This window comes from Ascaphus truei, chromosome 19 (assembly GCF_040206685.1).
Source record: "Ascaphus truei isolate aAscTru1 chromosome 19, aAscTru1.hap1, whole genome shotgun sequence".
Taxonomy (NCBI): Eukaryota; Metazoa; Chordata; class Amphibia; order Anura; family Ascaphidae; genus Ascaphus; species Ascaphus truei.
In genome coordinates this window covers 13788622-13806120 of record NC_134501.1, presented here as the reverse complement: position 1 = coordinate 13806120, position 17499 = coordinate 13788622, and the positions used below count along the sequence as shown (strand labels likewise).

At 42.5% G+C, this 17499-nt stretch overlaps 1 protein-coding gene across 1 annotated transcript in view; it reads left to right on the top strand.

Annotated features, from left to right (window-relative positions):
- ATP2C2 (ATPase secretory pathway Ca2+ transporting 2) overlaps positions 1–17499 on the top strand; it is a 61292-nt gene that overhangs the window by 35272 nt on the left and 8521 nt on the right. Inside the window, exons 8-23 of the mRNA XM_075577216.1 lie at positions 2222–2371; positions 2606–2674; positions 2987–3062; positions 4078–4144; positions 5461–5585; positions 6409–6506; positions 6783–6884; positions 7802–7891; positions 9043–9144; positions 9739–9895; positions 10489–10659; positions 11742–11839; positions 11928–11978; positions 12493–12659; positions 13435–13503; positions 16018–16134. Coding sequence (XP_075433331.1) covers positions 2222–2371; positions 2606–2674; positions 2987–3062; positions 4078–4144; positions 5461–5585; positions 6409–6506; positions 6783–6884; positions 7802–7891; positions 9043–9144; positions 9739–9895; positions 10489–10659; positions 11742–11839; positions 11928–11978; positions 12493–12659; positions 13435–13503; positions 16018–16134 — 1709 coding nt within the window. The remainder of the gene's footprint in view (positions 1–2221; positions 2372–2605; positions 2675–2986; positions 3063–4077; positions 4145–5460; positions 5586–6408; positions 6507–6782; positions 6885–7801; positions 7892–9042; positions 9145–9738; positions 9896–10488; positions 10660–11741; positions 11840–11927; positions 11979–12492; positions 12660–13434; positions 13504–16017; positions 16135–17499) is intronic.

Genomic DNA, 17499 nt, shown 5'->3' with positions numbered 1-17499 from the left:
ATTCCCATGGGGAGATTGAGAGACAGAGGCAGATCCTTTGCATCCATAACCCAAGCTAATATATTCCACTGTGTGGAATAATTATTAGTTCCAATGGGCACCGAATATAGAATGAGTGACCCACAGCCAAGACGGTTGCTGAGAGGAGCAGTTTAGAAAGGATTGGGAAGCAGTGCTACAATCATTATCATTCTCCCACGGCACTTAATTCTCCTCTCTTTCAACTTCAAATTGTTTTATTTTATAGAACGTAACATTCAAAAAGTATATGCCAACAGTTCTCAAGCCTAGATAAATTAAACAACTGTCCTGACATCTGCTTCTTCTCTCTGCTCCTATTGTACATCTAATGGTAGCTGCTGGGTACTTTTAAGAGGCAGTACTAACACTTGTTTTGCAAAAGCAAAACGCGTGTGCGTGTGTGTGCGTGCGCGTGTGTGTGAAAAATAATAATGCAGATCGAGGCATTATCGCATAGAAACTCACTTTGAAGTTACATTGAGTTTGTGTACAGTTGCAGTGCAGTTTGTGTACAGTTACATTGAGTTTGTGTGCCGTTGCAGTGCAGTTTGTGTGCAGTTACATTGAGTTTGTGTGCCGTTGCAGTGCAGTTTGTGTGCAGTTACATTGAGTTTGTGTGCCGTTGCAGTGCAGTTTGTGTGCAGTTGCAGTGCAGTTTGTGTGCAGTTACATTGAGTTTGTGTGCAGTTACATTGAGTTTGTGTGCCGTTGCAGTGCAGTTGTGGCCCATTCGGCACTATTGCAGTTTAATGAATAACCCCCAAGGACACAGCAAACCTGAGAATACAGACTTGCTTAGCTCAGAACATACTAAAACAAGACTCTGCTATAATCTTTGTGCATTTTCCTTCAGCTTTCCTGAATATGTATGTGTTTTGTGTGTTCCATGGTTACAGTATGTGTAAGAATGATGATATGATCGGTGCTTGCTATGTCTTTATCCCCACGTGAACGTTAAGGAGACAGATCTATCGCTGTTACTGTTCAGTTATCGCCGCTGACGGAGTCCTTGTTTTACAAGACCATCAGGATCCTCCCCCTCCTCCCACTTCTTATCTTTAACACTCTCATGCCAAACCTTTTTTTCAGTTCTGTCTTGTTTCCTCGTTTTTCTTTTCCCCTTCAACACCCCCTTTACTTGCATATTCCTGCATTAGACCCACCTCAAAACCCACCATTAGACCCACCTCAAAACACAACTGCTTACGGAGTAGCTCCATGGCTGATAATTCACACCTGATACATAAACCTTGGCCCCTTAAACATACACTTACCATACTCACGGCGGCCAGATGTGCGGTGGCTGCTGCGTGGAAGAAGGTGTCTCTCCCCCCCCCCCAAGCAAACGGTTAAGAAAATAATACAGGAAGTAATGCTGATGGAGCAACTATCAGCCTTTCTGAAAAGGACGACAGCAACCTTCTATAAGACATGGGAACCTTGGCTGACACAAATGGTAGAATAAAATGGCCCTTACCGAAAGAGGAGACAAAGATCAAAATACCCCCTCGCCCCCCCTCCCCTCCCCCCCATGGGAAACTGAGTCAGACGGGACTCCCCCCCTTTCCCCCCCTCCACTCCTCTCTCTCTATCCCCCCCTCTCTCTATCTGTTTCTTCCCCCGCTTGCAACACAAGGGAAGAAAGGTGTAAACAAAAGAAAAATCTGTATTAGGCCAAGATATGTATGTAACCATATAAACTGTATTAATGTATTAATGCCTAATAAAAAATGTTGTGAAAAAAAAAAAAGATACACTTACCAGAACGCCCTCCTACTGTCTCTGTACGGGAAACCCCTAAAAGGCTCTGTATTTGAAGTGGAACCATTGAGAGCTCTTTAAGGCCATGGACAAATAACTTAATCTCCCTAGAAAATATCGCATAACAGGCAGTCGTCGGTTATCCACCGGAACCCGTTCTGGAAGTAGCGTTGGATAGTGAAACCGCTGTAAAGTGAGTCCCATGTTAATCAGTGGCGGTGAGCGTTGGGTAACGCATTCCGGCGCCGAATAACGGCCCATAGGGTTGCATTGTAAAGCGTTGGATATGACAATTTGTTGTAAAGTGAAACGTTGGATAGCGAGGACCACCTGTACAGGCTCTATGATGCAGAGAATCACTGTGTTCCGATTTGTTATTCAAAAGATAGTGGTTTGTCACATTGATTCACATTAAAAACAAACTGTGTCCCCATGTTAGACGACAGATCTATTGGTGGATGAATCCAGCTTTACGGGTGAAACTGAGCCATGCATCAAGAGTCACAGTCCTGTGGATGAAGCTAGTGGCATTACGACACTCAGCAACATTGTGTTCATGGGGACGCTGGTTCGATATGGGAAAGGGAAGGTATGTCCAGTATAAAAGAATAACAGTAGCTGTAATGTAGCAGCACAAGGGGAAGCATTGATTGTACAATTGGGCCTCAATTGAGCAGCTTTGTATGACAGTGCAGCAAACTTTAAGCAGTAGGCTGCATAGTGTTAAAACAGCCCAATTAATGTCTAGTTCTTCCTATGAGTGCAATTCTCTGAAGATTGAAACAATACACTGACAACCTCCATCTGTTTTTGGTAAATGTAGGGACTAGTCATTGGAGTTGGCGAAAATTCTCAGTTTGGAGAGGTGTTCAAGATGATGCAAGCAGAAGAGGTGTGTAACCACGCTGCCGTATGAAACGTTCTGTAGAAGTGATTGCATAATGGTATGTTCTGAAGAACTTGTGCAATATCCAGCGCATACCCATTCTCTTCAGCATAATACACTATTGTTATTTTCTCTCAACCAGGATTATAAAGTTATAAACAGTGGGTAAATAAGAACCAGCTCGGCCAGAAAATCTTCCCATGTAGCTACCTATTGTAAAGCTTTGTATGCCATGTCATTTCTCACTGCAGAGTACAGTTTGTTGGACACCTCCACAACCTCCCATCATAAAAATAAACTTTTCTTTTTCTCGTGCAGACTCCAAAAACTCCCTTGCAGAAAAGTATGGATAAACTGGGAAAACAGCTGTCCCTATTCTCATTTGGGATCATAGGTGAGGTTACGGAATAATGTTCTTTAGATACTCATTGTGGTGGTGTTGATCTGTGAAGTTATTGGTGGTCTTGCCCCACTACTTTCCGTAGGGCTGAGTAGATGTATTTTTTCTGTGGGTGCCGCGTTTGAAGAATGGTCAGAATCTCACATCTGTCATATATGGAAGTTCTGAGCGATAGTGATCTTTTAATTGCTGCACTGTTCACTAAGTCTCATAAGAAGACATTTACAGTTGAATAACTTTATTTGCAGAGTTTAAAACGCACCCATGCAGAGCTCCTAGGGCGTTCTAAACTCTGCAAATAAAGTTATTGAACTGTAAATGCTTGTTTTGAGACTCTGTGAACATTGTGGCAATTGGAAGATTACTATATATTAAGAAAAGGGGGGGGGGGGGAAGAAATAGGTAGTATGATACCTTTTATTGAACCAACAAAAGTTAACTGTGTGCAAGCTTTCCAACCTCAAACAATGTATAACATATTCACAAAAATTGTACTCCAACTAAGGACTGAAGCTTAGGCCGCGCTTATAGTGCCGGCGACGTCACCCGAAAATAAATACATTGCCGCCGCCGCGTGCGCTGATAGTGCGAAAACCTGAAGCCGGCAAAATTTGATTTTTCAAAGGCCGTCGTGTCACGTGACGGCCCTTGAACAAATCAAATTGCCGGAATCCCGCGACGTCGACACCCGGCGAAACATAACTTTCGCCGGTGGCGACGGCGACGTCACCCGTCGTGTCGCCATCGACGGCACTATAGGCACAGCCTTAGATCTCAACTGAGTAAATACATCCAACATACTCTGAACTCCCATCCCTGTGATGTGCCAGTCTTTCTGTGTTCCTTCTGGAACCAGATCACTGGGTGGTATATGTTATTTGGAATCGGGACGTACAGGATGTCTGCCTAATAATCTCTACTAATTGCCAGACCCATCCCAAAGTGACAGTGATGGTGTTATATCAAGGTTCTGAGATAAAAACATTTAGCTGTTCGTCTGTCTTTCTAGGTTTAATTATGCTAATTGGCTGGCTCCAGGGAAAGCCAATTCTTAGCATGTTTACTATCGGAGTAAGGTAAGTTTCTATCTCACTATCTTATATAACACTCACGGGTTATGCAGGTAACACAATTTACAGCCATAACGAATCCCTGTACACATCACTGGCTGCAAGTGTACTGCAAGTGTACACAACACTGGCTGTACATCAACCTGCTTCTCACTATATTTAATCCTCGTAGGACTATTTCTGTGAGCTTCTGGTTCTACATGCTGCCGCTCTCTTTAAAGTCTCTGTCATTTACTATTAAGATAATAAACATCTAGCCTTTCAGCCTTAAGGGCACTTTTCTTATTATACAAGCTTTATAAATGCAGGCCGTTTATATAATAATCTCATTATACCTTTATTGGCCATGAATCCAGGGAAAAGATAACCCAGTGACCCTTTGACCTGATGGTTTGATACAAGAGCTGATTTGCATAATTAGTACTGTGGAAACGGCAATGCTAATTTGACCAAACTTAACCCATTCTCTGCATCTTTCAGTGCTTATATTACAAATATTAGTGATATATTTTAAATACTGACTGCCAGAATGCTCCTATTTGTTCCTAGTCATTTTGTTGGGGGAAAGGAACATGAAAATGGAGACACCGTTGAAATATACATTGTTTTTATGTCAATCCTCATTGTGATAAATAAATGAAGCTTTTAACCCTTCACTGCTGGGGTGGGGGATGGAGGCCTATTAGCAGCAACAGAGTAACAGGTTAATGGCCAAATAGTAAAAAATGGGGGAAACCCTACATATTACCAATACAGTACTAATACCAGCCTCGTGTTCTCAGTGAAACCCATACATATTACCAACCCTAATACCAGCCTCGTGTTCAGTGAAACCCATACATATTACCAACCCTAATACCAGCCTCGTGTTCTCGGTGAAACCTTATACTGTATCAGTGGTTTCCAACCTTTTTTTGGTTAAGGAACCCTAAGTGAAATTCTGAGGAACTCCCGACCCTCTCTAATACCAACCCTGTGATCAAATGCATTGTAAGGAACCCCGACCCTCTCTAATAGCAACTCTGTGATCAAATGCATTGTAAATTCTTCTATATTTGATAATATTTTGCAGGGATTCCTTTAGGGACGCCCGGGGAACCCAAGGGTTCCTGGGAACCCTGTTTGAAAAACACTGTCCTACATGTTACCAGCACTAATACCAGCCCTGTGTTCTCGGTGAAATCCTACATGTTACCAGCGTTAATACCAGCCCTGTGTTCTCGGTGAAATCCTACATGTTACCAGCGTTAATACCAGCTTGTGTTCTCGGTGAAATCCTACATGTTACCAGCGTTAATACCAGCCTTGTGTTCTCCTTTCAGCTTGGCAGTAGCTGCGATTCCAGAAGGTCTTCCCATTGTTGTCACTGTCACCCTCGCCCTGGGTGTAATGAGGATGGCCAAAAAAAGAGTCATAGTTAAGAAGCTGCCAATAGTTGAGACCTTGGGTAAGACCCGGAGAGCATTAGAAGATTTGGTGGGATTTATCAAAGTCTCCGGATCATAAAACAGGAGCAAAAAAACATCAGGTTTATAATTCTCTCTGTGGGGATTTTTATCCTTCCGATAAATCTGGGGCTGTTTTTGCATCAGTTTTTCTAACAAGCCTACGTTTGCACAGCAGTCGCATTGATCACCCCCCCCCTTACTTACTTTGACGTGTCTTCTTGCACTTTCCAATGCTGTTTTAATTTTTTTTTTTTTTTAAATCTGATGCTTTGTTTGGGAGATGTAAGCGTTTGAAATATTACGTGTCCGGAAGGGTAAAATGCAGCTCTCCCCAGAGCCCCGTCCAGTCTGAAGTTTACTATGGTAACCTCAGAAGTTAGAAATGAAGAAAATCATGATTTTTAACATTACGTTTGTTTGTTTGTGTGTGTTTAGAGCAGGACATGGTCAGAGGGCAAAATGCTAACTGTGTGTGTGTGTGTGTTTGTGTATGTGTGTGTTAAACTCCTATAGGCTTTTGGGGAGGAATGCTGCGTTAACAATAAAAATATGTCAAAGTAAGAGGTCATTTAAGGCCTTCAAGCATCCTGTTTAGTGGGAGTTTTTGGGACACGTTTTACAGCCCAAATTTAGTTACAATGACGCTTACCACCAGCCTTAAATAATTATTATGACATGAAAAATACAATATTATGGGTAACCAAAGACCTGTGCCCAGACTAATCACCTGGATTTCATGGTGTAAGGATAGAGCGGGATCAGAAAGACCTTCACCCTAGGTAACTCTTTAGATCACATAAATGGTTTTGGTTTTGGTGACAGGTTGCTGCAATGTCATCTGTTCGGATAAGACGGGGACTCTGACCGCCAATGAGATGACAGCCACAAAATTAGTAACTTCAGATGGCTTTCACGCAGAGGTATATCCTTTGGTTGGTCTGTCTTACTTTACACCCATTAGTCTCTCCCTTCCTCTCAATTTTATTCTCCCTCTGTCTGTTTATCTATAGGTATAGATCCTACACATATATATGCATATATATATTTGCACACGCATCTATTTTATATGAATTTAAAGATCCAGGATCTAGCGGTACTTTGTATTTTCAATACAGAATCACCAATTTAGCAAACACTACATCCCCATTACCATCAGAACTCACCCAGTGAATGAATAATGTCTGGTTGCACCTTAGGTGACAGGCATCGGCTATGATGGAAAAGGAACCGTCAACCTGTTGCCATCAAATGAAGAGATCCAGGAGTTCTCCAATGTGTCTGTAGGAAAACTAGTGGAGGTAAGGACAACCGAGTACAAAAAAGTTGTGTACTTAACCCTCAAACCTTTCACAATTCAGAGGAGAGAGACTCTAATCCAGGCCTGCACAACTCCAGTCCTCGAGGGCCGCAAACAGGCCGGTTTTTAGGATATCCCTACTTCAGTACAGCTGGCTCAATTAGTGGCTCAGTATGACTGAGCCACTAATTGAGTCAGCTGTGCTGATTTAGGGATATCCTGAAAACCTGGCCTGTTTGCGGCCTTCGAGGAATGGAGTTGTGCAGGTCTGCTCTAATCCCATCAAGTTCAAGGGTGCAGTGGCTGGAAATTCTGAGCTTCTGGCTGTAGCATAGCAATAACTCCTGAATTATATTAACAACAAAACAGGTAGCGCTAACCGCAATGTGTGTGGTGTAGTAACTATTACCTTATATATTAATTAAAACTATACATAAGGGGCTGCCTAGGACACAAAGCCTGACCCCCTGGTCAGGAAAACAGTATGGACAGGGAATAGTTCCGTGGGCGCCTATAAAATTTTACCACTATAAAGGATATACGAAAACCAAGCCTGTTGGTTGTGAAGATTGTTGATTTCTCTTTGTTTTCAAGCCCACCGTGAGGATCAACAATCTTCACAACCAACAGGCTTGGTTTTCGTATATCCTTTATAGTGGTAAAAATTTTATAGGCGGTAAAATTTTATAGGCGCCCACGGAACTATTCCCTGTCCATCCTGAATTATATTAGCAACTGGGTGCCCTTCTCTGTTGTTTGAAATTCTTTGCATATTCAGCACAGGTAAATTAACTACTTTTCTGCCCAAGGGGCCTACAGCACATTTATTTGGAGAAGTAAAGTAATGTGATGAAACTAAGTCTATACATTGTATGCTAGTCTGAAGGATGTAACGAATGCTATTTTATTACCATGTAGGCTGGATGTGTAGCCAACAATGCAGTCGTTAGGAAGAGTACACTTGTGGGTCAGCCAACCGAGGGAGCATTAATTGTCCTGGCAATGAAGGTAAGGCTTCTTAGAAGTGTTTTTACACTCCATGCAATCTGCAGAAAATGACTATTTCTCTTTACCGTCCCAGGATACTTGAAAACAAGATGTATATTTTCTTGTATCAACAAATATATACATTAGATGTTATCTCACTGTGGGAGGGGAGGAAGGACAAATCTGGGTGTTTTTTGTTTGCCCTGTCTAGCCCAGAATGACATTTTCCACAATAAAATAGCACTGTTTACTAATTCCATAGTCCACCATTACCTACTGTATACCATGTTTTGTCTGAATGTGGTGAGTGCACGTATACATACTGTATGTTTAGATATGAATCAGTCATCAAATATTTTAAAGGCAGGGCCTTTTCTTTATGAGAGCTGTAAAAACGTCACGGAAACTTGATGTAAACTGACCTCTTGACAGTCAGAATGTCTTTTTGTTCTTTGTCCGTTTTGTCGCTGTACGCCCTGCAGCATTGCGGAGGCCTTTGATGTAGCACAGTTAACACATCAGCAGAGAGCTGAGACACAAACTATCCTAGAATTGCACACAGTGCCAAGAGACCGGAAACCTTTCTTACCTGTCCCTTTCATTAAGCGAGTCATTGTTCTGTAGAACCACATGCAACAATGGAACAAGACCACAGATTCCTTGGGCCTTTCTATAGGTGCGTGGTGACTGTTAACAAACCTTCAAACTGCGCACATAGTGTGACGTACATTGGAATAGAGGGTTCTAGCAGAACAACTGGTTCTGGACAAAAGTAGCTTATTGTATTAAGCCAAACACACATTCCTCCTAAATGTTGTTTTATTTGAGCGTTTGAAACCTGCAAAGTCTCTTCTGCAAATGTACAAAAGTATTGGAGAAACTCCACAACAATGTATCAAGATAAAAGGCAAGCATATAATATTGAAATGTTGCCTTTCAATGATGAATACTGTGTTGACTCTTTGACATAGTCTTTGACAAAGCGCTATTTTGGTAGCGTGAAACGCGTTGGTGACTCTTTGTTTGTTCCTGTATGTGCCATTAATATTTTGTGTGTTCAATACACCGACAGTCCAGCCCTGTTTTTCAGCAGGGCACCGCCACAGAGCACTTTCCCCCCTGTCTTCTGCCAATGTGACCTGGTAAAAGATGCCACTTCTTTTATATTCCAGATGGGGTTGGGCAATGCAAGCGAGAGCTACATAAGGAAGAAAGAAATTCCGTTTAGTTCAGAACAAAGGTGGATGGCGGTAAAGTGCGTGGAGAAAACCGAGGTAAAAACTGCTTCTTCTGTACTCGTAGAAGGGAAAAGTAAAACCGGTCGGCAGGCAACGCGTAGCATCTATTGTACCTAATACTTCATTGGAGGAAGAAATCTATCTATTTTAAAACCGATAAATGGCACAACCGATCAGTGTACGGCAAGCATTCGCCTGTAGGAACCGGAAGATGGACACACAGCTCCTGAAAATCGCTCAATGGATAAATACAGCTCAGCCCCGTTACAACGCGAATCCGCTTATAACGCGATGCAAGAGCGGCTCCCAATTTTTGTATTTATGAATCCTTTACAACATGTTTATTGGTATCTTAAATACTTTATTGTACAATGCATACAATTGTACATTATTTCTAACGCGATCCGCTTATAGCGCGATGTGATTCTCTGGGCCCCAAGCACCGCGTTACAAGGGGGTTGAGCTGTGTTAAAAAAAAAATAGACTGCCTGATGGTAACCAAACTCCTGAAGTACAAAATTACTCAAGGGATGAATAGTGTAATGAATACATTTAATAAATCATAATTATACAGTCTTGTATACACAACCCTAACATACTGTTTTGCGCATGTTGTTTTTATTGTTGAAGAAACCAGAAGAAGTTTACTTTATGAAAGGAGCCTTAGAGGAAGTTATTCAGTATTGCACCACATATAACAGCGGCGGGATGTCTGTGCCACTCACTCCACAGCTGAAATCTGTGTATGTTCAGGAAGAGAAAGGCATGGGATCCCAAGGGTTAAGAGGTATATTAAAACAGCTATTTATAGACACCTGTATGGTAGGACTATTCTCTTTCTCTGATGCTGAACCCTGTGAGATTCTTTTCTTTGCCGTCTGAGATGTCGTGCGATTTCTCGGTAGGGGAAACTGGCCTAGAACACATTGTTAGCGGCGGAATGAACTGCGGAGTTACCGTGACATTTCTGGCAGATACTCCTCACCTATGAATCGCAAAACAAACTACAGTATTTCTGGTGTTTTGCTTCACCTGCTGTACTTATGTGTCATACATGGGGGGCGCGTTGTGGGAATAAACAATTGTAACGATTAGAGTTCTCAAACTATGGATACATCTTGAATAGTTTGTAGCAAGAATAAGTGTGGATAAGGTGATCAGCTCATCCAGAGGCCACTGTTTGATACCTAGTGCTGGTGCTCTGAGATTCTTTGTACTCGTGCTATCTCCCTTAGATTGATCCTTATAGCCCAGAGATTCATCATGCCTTTATTGCTAGTCTGCCAACCCCCCCTTCCCCTTCCCAAATCCCCCCTCCCTCCCCTCCGTAAAGAGTCCCATGCAAGATATGACATGCTTTCCTCTTCCCAATTCTTCCAGTTCTTGCTCTGGCCTCTGGCACGGAGCTGGGCAAACTCATGTTCCTGGGCCTGGTTGGTATAATTGACCCTCCACGAAGTGGTGTGAGCGAAGCAGTCCAGATACTCCTGGAATCTGGTGTGGCCGTGAAAATGATCACTGGAGATGCTTTGGAGACAGCACAGGCTATTGGTAAGGAAAACACTGCCTGTTCTGCGAGTCCTCTCCCATCACCAAAGAGAAACAAACAATCAAACTGAACCAAATTGCTCCCAGAGCGAGCATTGCTGGCCCCTCTGCCTGCGAAGGGGTTATGCTTTCATGAATATTGGTTCTCAAGAAGGTGTCTGTGTCAATCCAGAGTGAGAAATTGTGATGTGATTTTAATATTGACAAATTATTTTACTCTACATACATAGTTACATAGTAGATGAGGTTGAAAAAAGACGTACGTCCATCAAGTTCAACCTATGCTAAATTTAGACAACAGATACTTTATCTTATATCTATACTTATTGATCCAGAGGAAGACAAACAAAAAACCTCTGAGTCATATCATGCAATGATATCTCATAAGGGGAAAATACATTCCTTCCCAACTCCAAGAATTGGCAATCAGATTAATCCCTGGATCAACATCCTTCTCATGTTTACTTATTTGGTATATCCCTGTATACCTTTCCTTCCTAAAAAGATGTCCAACCTACATGAATAATATCTGACATAGGAATTTACAATTACACTTTACCTATGAGAACCTTAGTTGTACTTGTACTTAATCTTGCTCGTTTTATTGTAACTAATAATTGTAAATGCAACTGTAGTGTAAAATTGCGAAAAATGAAAAAACAAAGATGTGTCAAGACAACTTTGAAGCAAAATTGATGCAAGTAGCATGATTCTTATCTTGTGTCCCTTACGCTCCAGGTATCAAAGTACTTTTGTTTCCTTTTTGCCCAGGGTGTTATCTTATGATTTGGAGCGTCAACAGAAGTTGGAGACAAGTTACATGCCAGTTATAAGATACATCAAATTCTGTATCAGAATGCATCATCTTTGCACTTCTTTTGCTAGTGTAAACAAAAATCCACCACTGGGGCACTAACATGTCTCAAATGTAGATTACGGTTTGAATATGGTTGGGTAGGGTTTGTAGTAATCACCATTTAGGGACGCCCATAATGAGTGATACATTCGGGCGGGGGGGGGGGGTCTCCTATAATGTGTTCTGGATCTTTGCGGTCTGCTAACCTCGTATCACATTTCCCTTTCAGGAAGGAGCATCGGCCTTTCCAATGGACACCTGAAAGCCATGTCAGGGGAAGAGCTGGATCGGATGGATGAATCCACATTGACATCGGTTGTCACAAAGGTTCCTATATTGCTAATGATCCCATTCATGCGATTGCGTTTTTTGGTGTGCTACAGACTGACGTTTGTTTTTCTGATACGTTTCCCAGGTGTCTGTGTTCTACCGCACAAGCCCAAAGCATAAACTGAAAATCATTAAGGTATTTACTTTTGTACACCTATAAACTCTTACCAAGAATGTTACAAACACTGTGTACTTCTAACAGTAAGGAAGTTAAGCATCAGAACTTAAGTCTTAAAGCAAGATTTTTTTTTGTTAACCATCCGAGACTACAAATTGTATTATATTGTTTAATGGATGTTACATCTTTAATATTAAACACACCAACACTTGAGAGAGGATCTGTAAGACCAAGAACTTAAGCACACATTCAGATATTTCTACACAGACGCACACACACACACACACACACACACACACACACACACACACACACACACACACACACACACACACACACACACACACACACACGTACTTACACATTATTTAAACGCCTTTTTTTTTTTTTTTAAAGAGTTACTTTTTAATGCTACACCTTACATTTTAACTCCTTGAGGGCCAGGGCAATGCGTTGCTGGCCCTTCTGTTACCCAAGGAGTTGAAAAGACATGAGTTGTGTAACTACAAACGTATATCTCCGCCACGTGCAGGCTTTGCAGCGTACCGGGGCCATAGTAGGAATGACAGGGGATGGTGTGAACGACGCAGTCGCTCTGAAATCGGCAGATATTGGTGTGGCGATGGGGAAATCCGGCACAGACGTCAGCAAAGAGGCGGCAGACATGATTTTGGTGGATGATGATTTCTCTACAATTATGTAAGTTTCTAATAGGATAATGACAATAAATGGCACAAAACTACTGATCTATAATATTTTCTGTTTGTTTCATGTTAGTGAGACCTGTTCTTGTTATTACAGCATCCTCACTGCAGGTATAACCCTTTCATACTGTTTGCATTTATGTCTGAAGCACCAACCTCTATGTTGATCTTCTTACTTGGCTATATTTCAGAATGTAGCACTATTGCAAAAAGTTACATTTCTATGCCATTAATAAACATTTCAAGATGCAATTTGAAGCCAGCATGTTATTTATTTTGGATCCCTATAAAAGGAATATTTACACTTTATAGAACACCAAGTACAGGCATACCCCGGTTTAAGGACACTCACTTTAAGTACACTCGCGAGTAAGTACATATCGCTCAATAGGAAAACGGCAGCTCACGCATGCGCCTGTCAGCACGTCCTGAACAGCAATACTGGCTCCCTACCTGTACCGAAGCTGTGCACAAGCTGTGCGTAAGCGGGGAGACTATAGATCCTGTTACAAATGTGTTTTTTACATCAGTTATGCACGTATATGATGATTGCTGTACAGAACATGCATCGATAAGTGAGAAAAAGGTAGTGCTTCAGTTTAAGTACATTTTCGCTTTACATACATGCTCCGGTCCCATTGCGTACGTTAATGCGGGGTATGCCTGTACACCTTTTTGCTCTATGTAAGAATGAAGGCATAATACTGCATTAATACTTAATTCTTCATGTGAATACAAGAGTAAACAAATAATAATATTTCCTATTTTAGGAATGCCATTGAGGAAGGAAAAGGGATATTTTACAATATCAAAAACTTTGTCCGATTCCAACTAAGCACGTAAGTGTGGATGAAATATCAGACTCTCTCCTAATTATTACTTCTTGGCAGTGTCAGACCAGGAAACCAGCCAACATGATCTCTTTGTAAGCTAGATCTGGGTAGAACACAGTATAAACAGGTAATTCAGCCTGATGTCTGAGACAGAAAGTAAATCCGTTTGTAGTTCTGGTAGCGTACCCCTGTTCTTACCTTGAAACCTTCTAAGATGAGAGAGAGGAAAATGACGAAGAGTCTATTGTCAGAGAATGTGACTATGGCTGACACAGAACAAGAAGAGGAATTTTTCTAACTGGGTTTATGGGATCATGTCAAAGTTCTCTTTGTCACCTGAAACATCCTGTTGTCAACCTGCACATTCATTTTAATCACCTAACAGATTCACACAGATGTGGTTGCATGGAGTATGTAATGTTTGCAAACTAACCCTTTGTTTGCTGAACAAAAAGTTATTTTGTAGCCTTCTGGTTTTCTCTCTCACTTTGAACCCTGGCTCTCCTTCTTTCTCTCCTCAGACGCCCCTGTTCTTCTCCTTAGGAACTTCAACTGCCACATTGATGACCCCTCTCTCCCTTGGGCTTGCAGCTTTCTCTCTCTCTAACCTCTTCTTTTGGCCTTCAACAGTGGACTGCAGCCAGCACCCACAAGGATGGCCACTACCTAGACCTGGTTTTCATTAAAAACCTCTCTCTCTGATTTCTCCATTTCACGCTTTCCTTTCTGTGACCATCATCTCATATTCTCTCTTACTTTTCCCCTTCTCCACCTCCATCTACCCCTTGGATCTGCTGAGACCTGTGGCCTATTAATCTACCGGCTCTTGATTTGCGCTCCTCCCTCTGCTCTACTCCAGACTCTGACAACCTGGTCATGAACTACAACTCTGCCCTATTTCCTCTCTTGATTTACATGCCCCTCATTTTCTCTGCCGTTCTCGCCCTTCTAACCCCAGCCCCTGGTTAAACTGCCACACACGCATGCTGCGTTCCTGCACAAGCTCCTCTGGAGGAAATCTCATACTCTCAATGACTTCATACACTACAAATCTATCCTATTCTGTTTCACTTCTGCCCTCTCTCAGGCTAAACAAAACTACTTTTCGGCACTAATCAACACTCACAAGTCTAATCTCTTCTCGTTTCTCTCTTTGCACACTCTCTCTAGGTGACCTTATTACATCTCTTGGGTTCAAATATCACCTCTATTTTGATGACACACAAATTTACCTTTCATCCCCTGACCTTAGACCTGCTGTATAAACCAAAGTCTGAATGTCTCTCCGCTATAGCATCCTGGATGGCGTCCGCTGACTCAAACTTAACATGTCAAATACAGAGCTCCTCATACTACCTCCCAAGCCTGGCCCTACTAGCCTCTTCTACATTACTGTTGGCAGCACTATCATACACCCGGTATCACAAACAAGCTGCCAAGGTGTCACATTTGACTCCCCCTACCCCCCCATTCTCCTCTCACATTCACAATGATGCTAAAACCTGTCGTTTTTTCCTCCCGTATCATTGCAAAGATACGCCATTTTCTGTTATTCTACTGCTAAAATGTTAACGCAGGACATTATTCTTTCCCGTCTCAACTATTGTAACCTTCTACTGACCGGCATTCTTGCCTCTTGTCTCCCCTACAATCTATCCTAAATGCTGCTGCTAGAATCACTTGACTTTCCTACATCTGTCCCAGCATTTCTCCTGGCAAAATCCCTCTTCTGGCTTCCTATTAAACTCTGTGTTACTTACAAAAGTCTCCTCTCTTTTAAGGCTATACACTGTTCTGCTCCTCCTTACATCTCAGCCCTAATTTCTCGCTATACGCGTGGTCGACGTTTGCGTTCTGCTCAAAGATGTCTTCTCTCTACCCCCTTTTGTAGCTAAAGCCAACTCCCGCCTAAAACCCTTCTCACTCGCTCCTCCACACCTCTGGAATGCCCTTCCCCTCAATATCCGACTAGCACCCTCTCTCTCCCCCTTTAGAACCTTTCTTAAAACACACCTCTTTAACAAAGCATCTGGGCAGCTGCGGTGGCTGATACTGTACATTTCATATGTACTGACCGTGGCCCCTTGCAGACGCACTTACCAGAACACCCTCCTAATGCCTCTGTAAGTTCTCCCCACTTACCACTTGGATTGTAAGCTCTTCAGGCAGAGACCCCTCTTTTTGTTTTGTCTGAAGCACTTATTCCCATTTGTGTTCTAATATTATGTCACGTGTATTGTAAAGCGCTATATAAATAAAGATATACATACATGTTAATTTTTAGGACAATTGTTCAGTAGATGTAGTGTAGTGGTTAAGGTATTGGTTTACAATACACATACTTCCTGGGAACATTCATTTATATCAGTGATGGGATGTATGTTATCTCACTGCACCTTTCTTGTTCAAATATCTAAATGAAAAAATTAATGGAAAATTGGGCTGTACGGTTTTAATGACAATGACTACCAATAACACACCCATTGTTACATTGAATTGTGCTACTTGATGCCTTTACAGGAGCATTTCTGCCTTGAGTCTAATCACTTTATCAACGGTCCTGAACTTGCCAAACCCCCTGAATGCCATGCAGATTCTCTGGATCAACATCATTATGGATGGGCCCCCAGCTCAGAGGTAATCAGATAAGAGCATTTATTTTAGTACCAGAGGCACTGAATCAGCCACCGACATGGGGGGTGGGCGGGAGGAACGAGACTACTGTCCCGGGCCCTGTGAATTGAGGCCCTTACAGTTTATGGCTTGCACCTCCACCCGGCCATCCCTCTGCGGGACAATCGGCAGGCCTCACGAGCCCTCCCCTTTGCTGGCCGATGCCCTTCTGGAAGGGGGGCTACCCCAGGCCCTCCTGCTGCGGGACTCAGCTCTTCTGTTCATTGGCTATCGTTCCTCCAGCAGGCCCATCTGGGGGCCCCAGGTAAGCCCACAAGTCTCTGTCCACTATGCTCCCTGATTCCAAGGCCCATTACCTGCTTACCTCCCCCCAGGCCCATTGCCCTCTTACACCCGCCTTCCTTCCCCCGGGCCAATTATCCCCTTATACCTTCCCAGGCGCATTACCCTCTTAACCCCCCTTCAGGACCATTAACCCTTATATACCATCTAAGACCTCCTGATACCCTCCCTAGCCCATTAACTCCCTATACCCCCCCCCCCCCATCACTTCTCCAGGACCTCTCAACATTCCTCAGGCCCGTTACTTCCTTATATCCCCCCCAGGTTCATTACCTCCTTATAACCCCTCCCCCCCCCCCCCATGCTGCTTATACCTGCTTTTTCCTCCTCCCCAAGGGGGAAGACAAAGGGTAGGGTGGGGGGAAAAGGGGTAGGGGAGGGGGTCTGCTTCTTAAATTTGTCCTGGGCTAAACCATTTCTGCAGGTGGCCCTGCCCAGTGTTGCAGTATCAGGTTTGTCCGTGACACAAAAAGTGTCCGCATGACAGATGCAAAGAAAATGACTCTTGTCAAAGTCAAAGTGTGATAATATTGCAATTAAAAAATACATTTCTAACAAATATATATAGTCTTGACATGGGCGAATGTCTTCAAATGTGGATCGCAATTTTTGTGTGTGAATTTCTCCTTTTCGGATAAATGTTGCCAATTTCTACACTTTTTTTTAGCCAAAGTATCGTGTGATTTGAATGTAGGTCCTGTGACCTGTACATTGACTGTTAATGCCATTTGCCAGTTCAATTTTTGTTTTATTTTTACAAACTTTGAAAAATCTTGCAAATTTTTTAATAGGAAAAAAAAAAAAATCACAACTGGTTCGCGAACTTCAGCAAAAGGTTTGCACGTCTGTAACATAAAAAGGTATTCATAGGTGTTAAATGTGCTTCCTTTAGAAGTTGCCATTGGGTTTAGGATTTTGTGATTCTTTATAGCTTTTTGTTTAGGAGCCAACTGGCACAGCAAAATTCTCTCGTCCCACATATAGCTGCCTCCAAGCTAAAACCTCTGCGGGAGTGCCGGTGTCTGA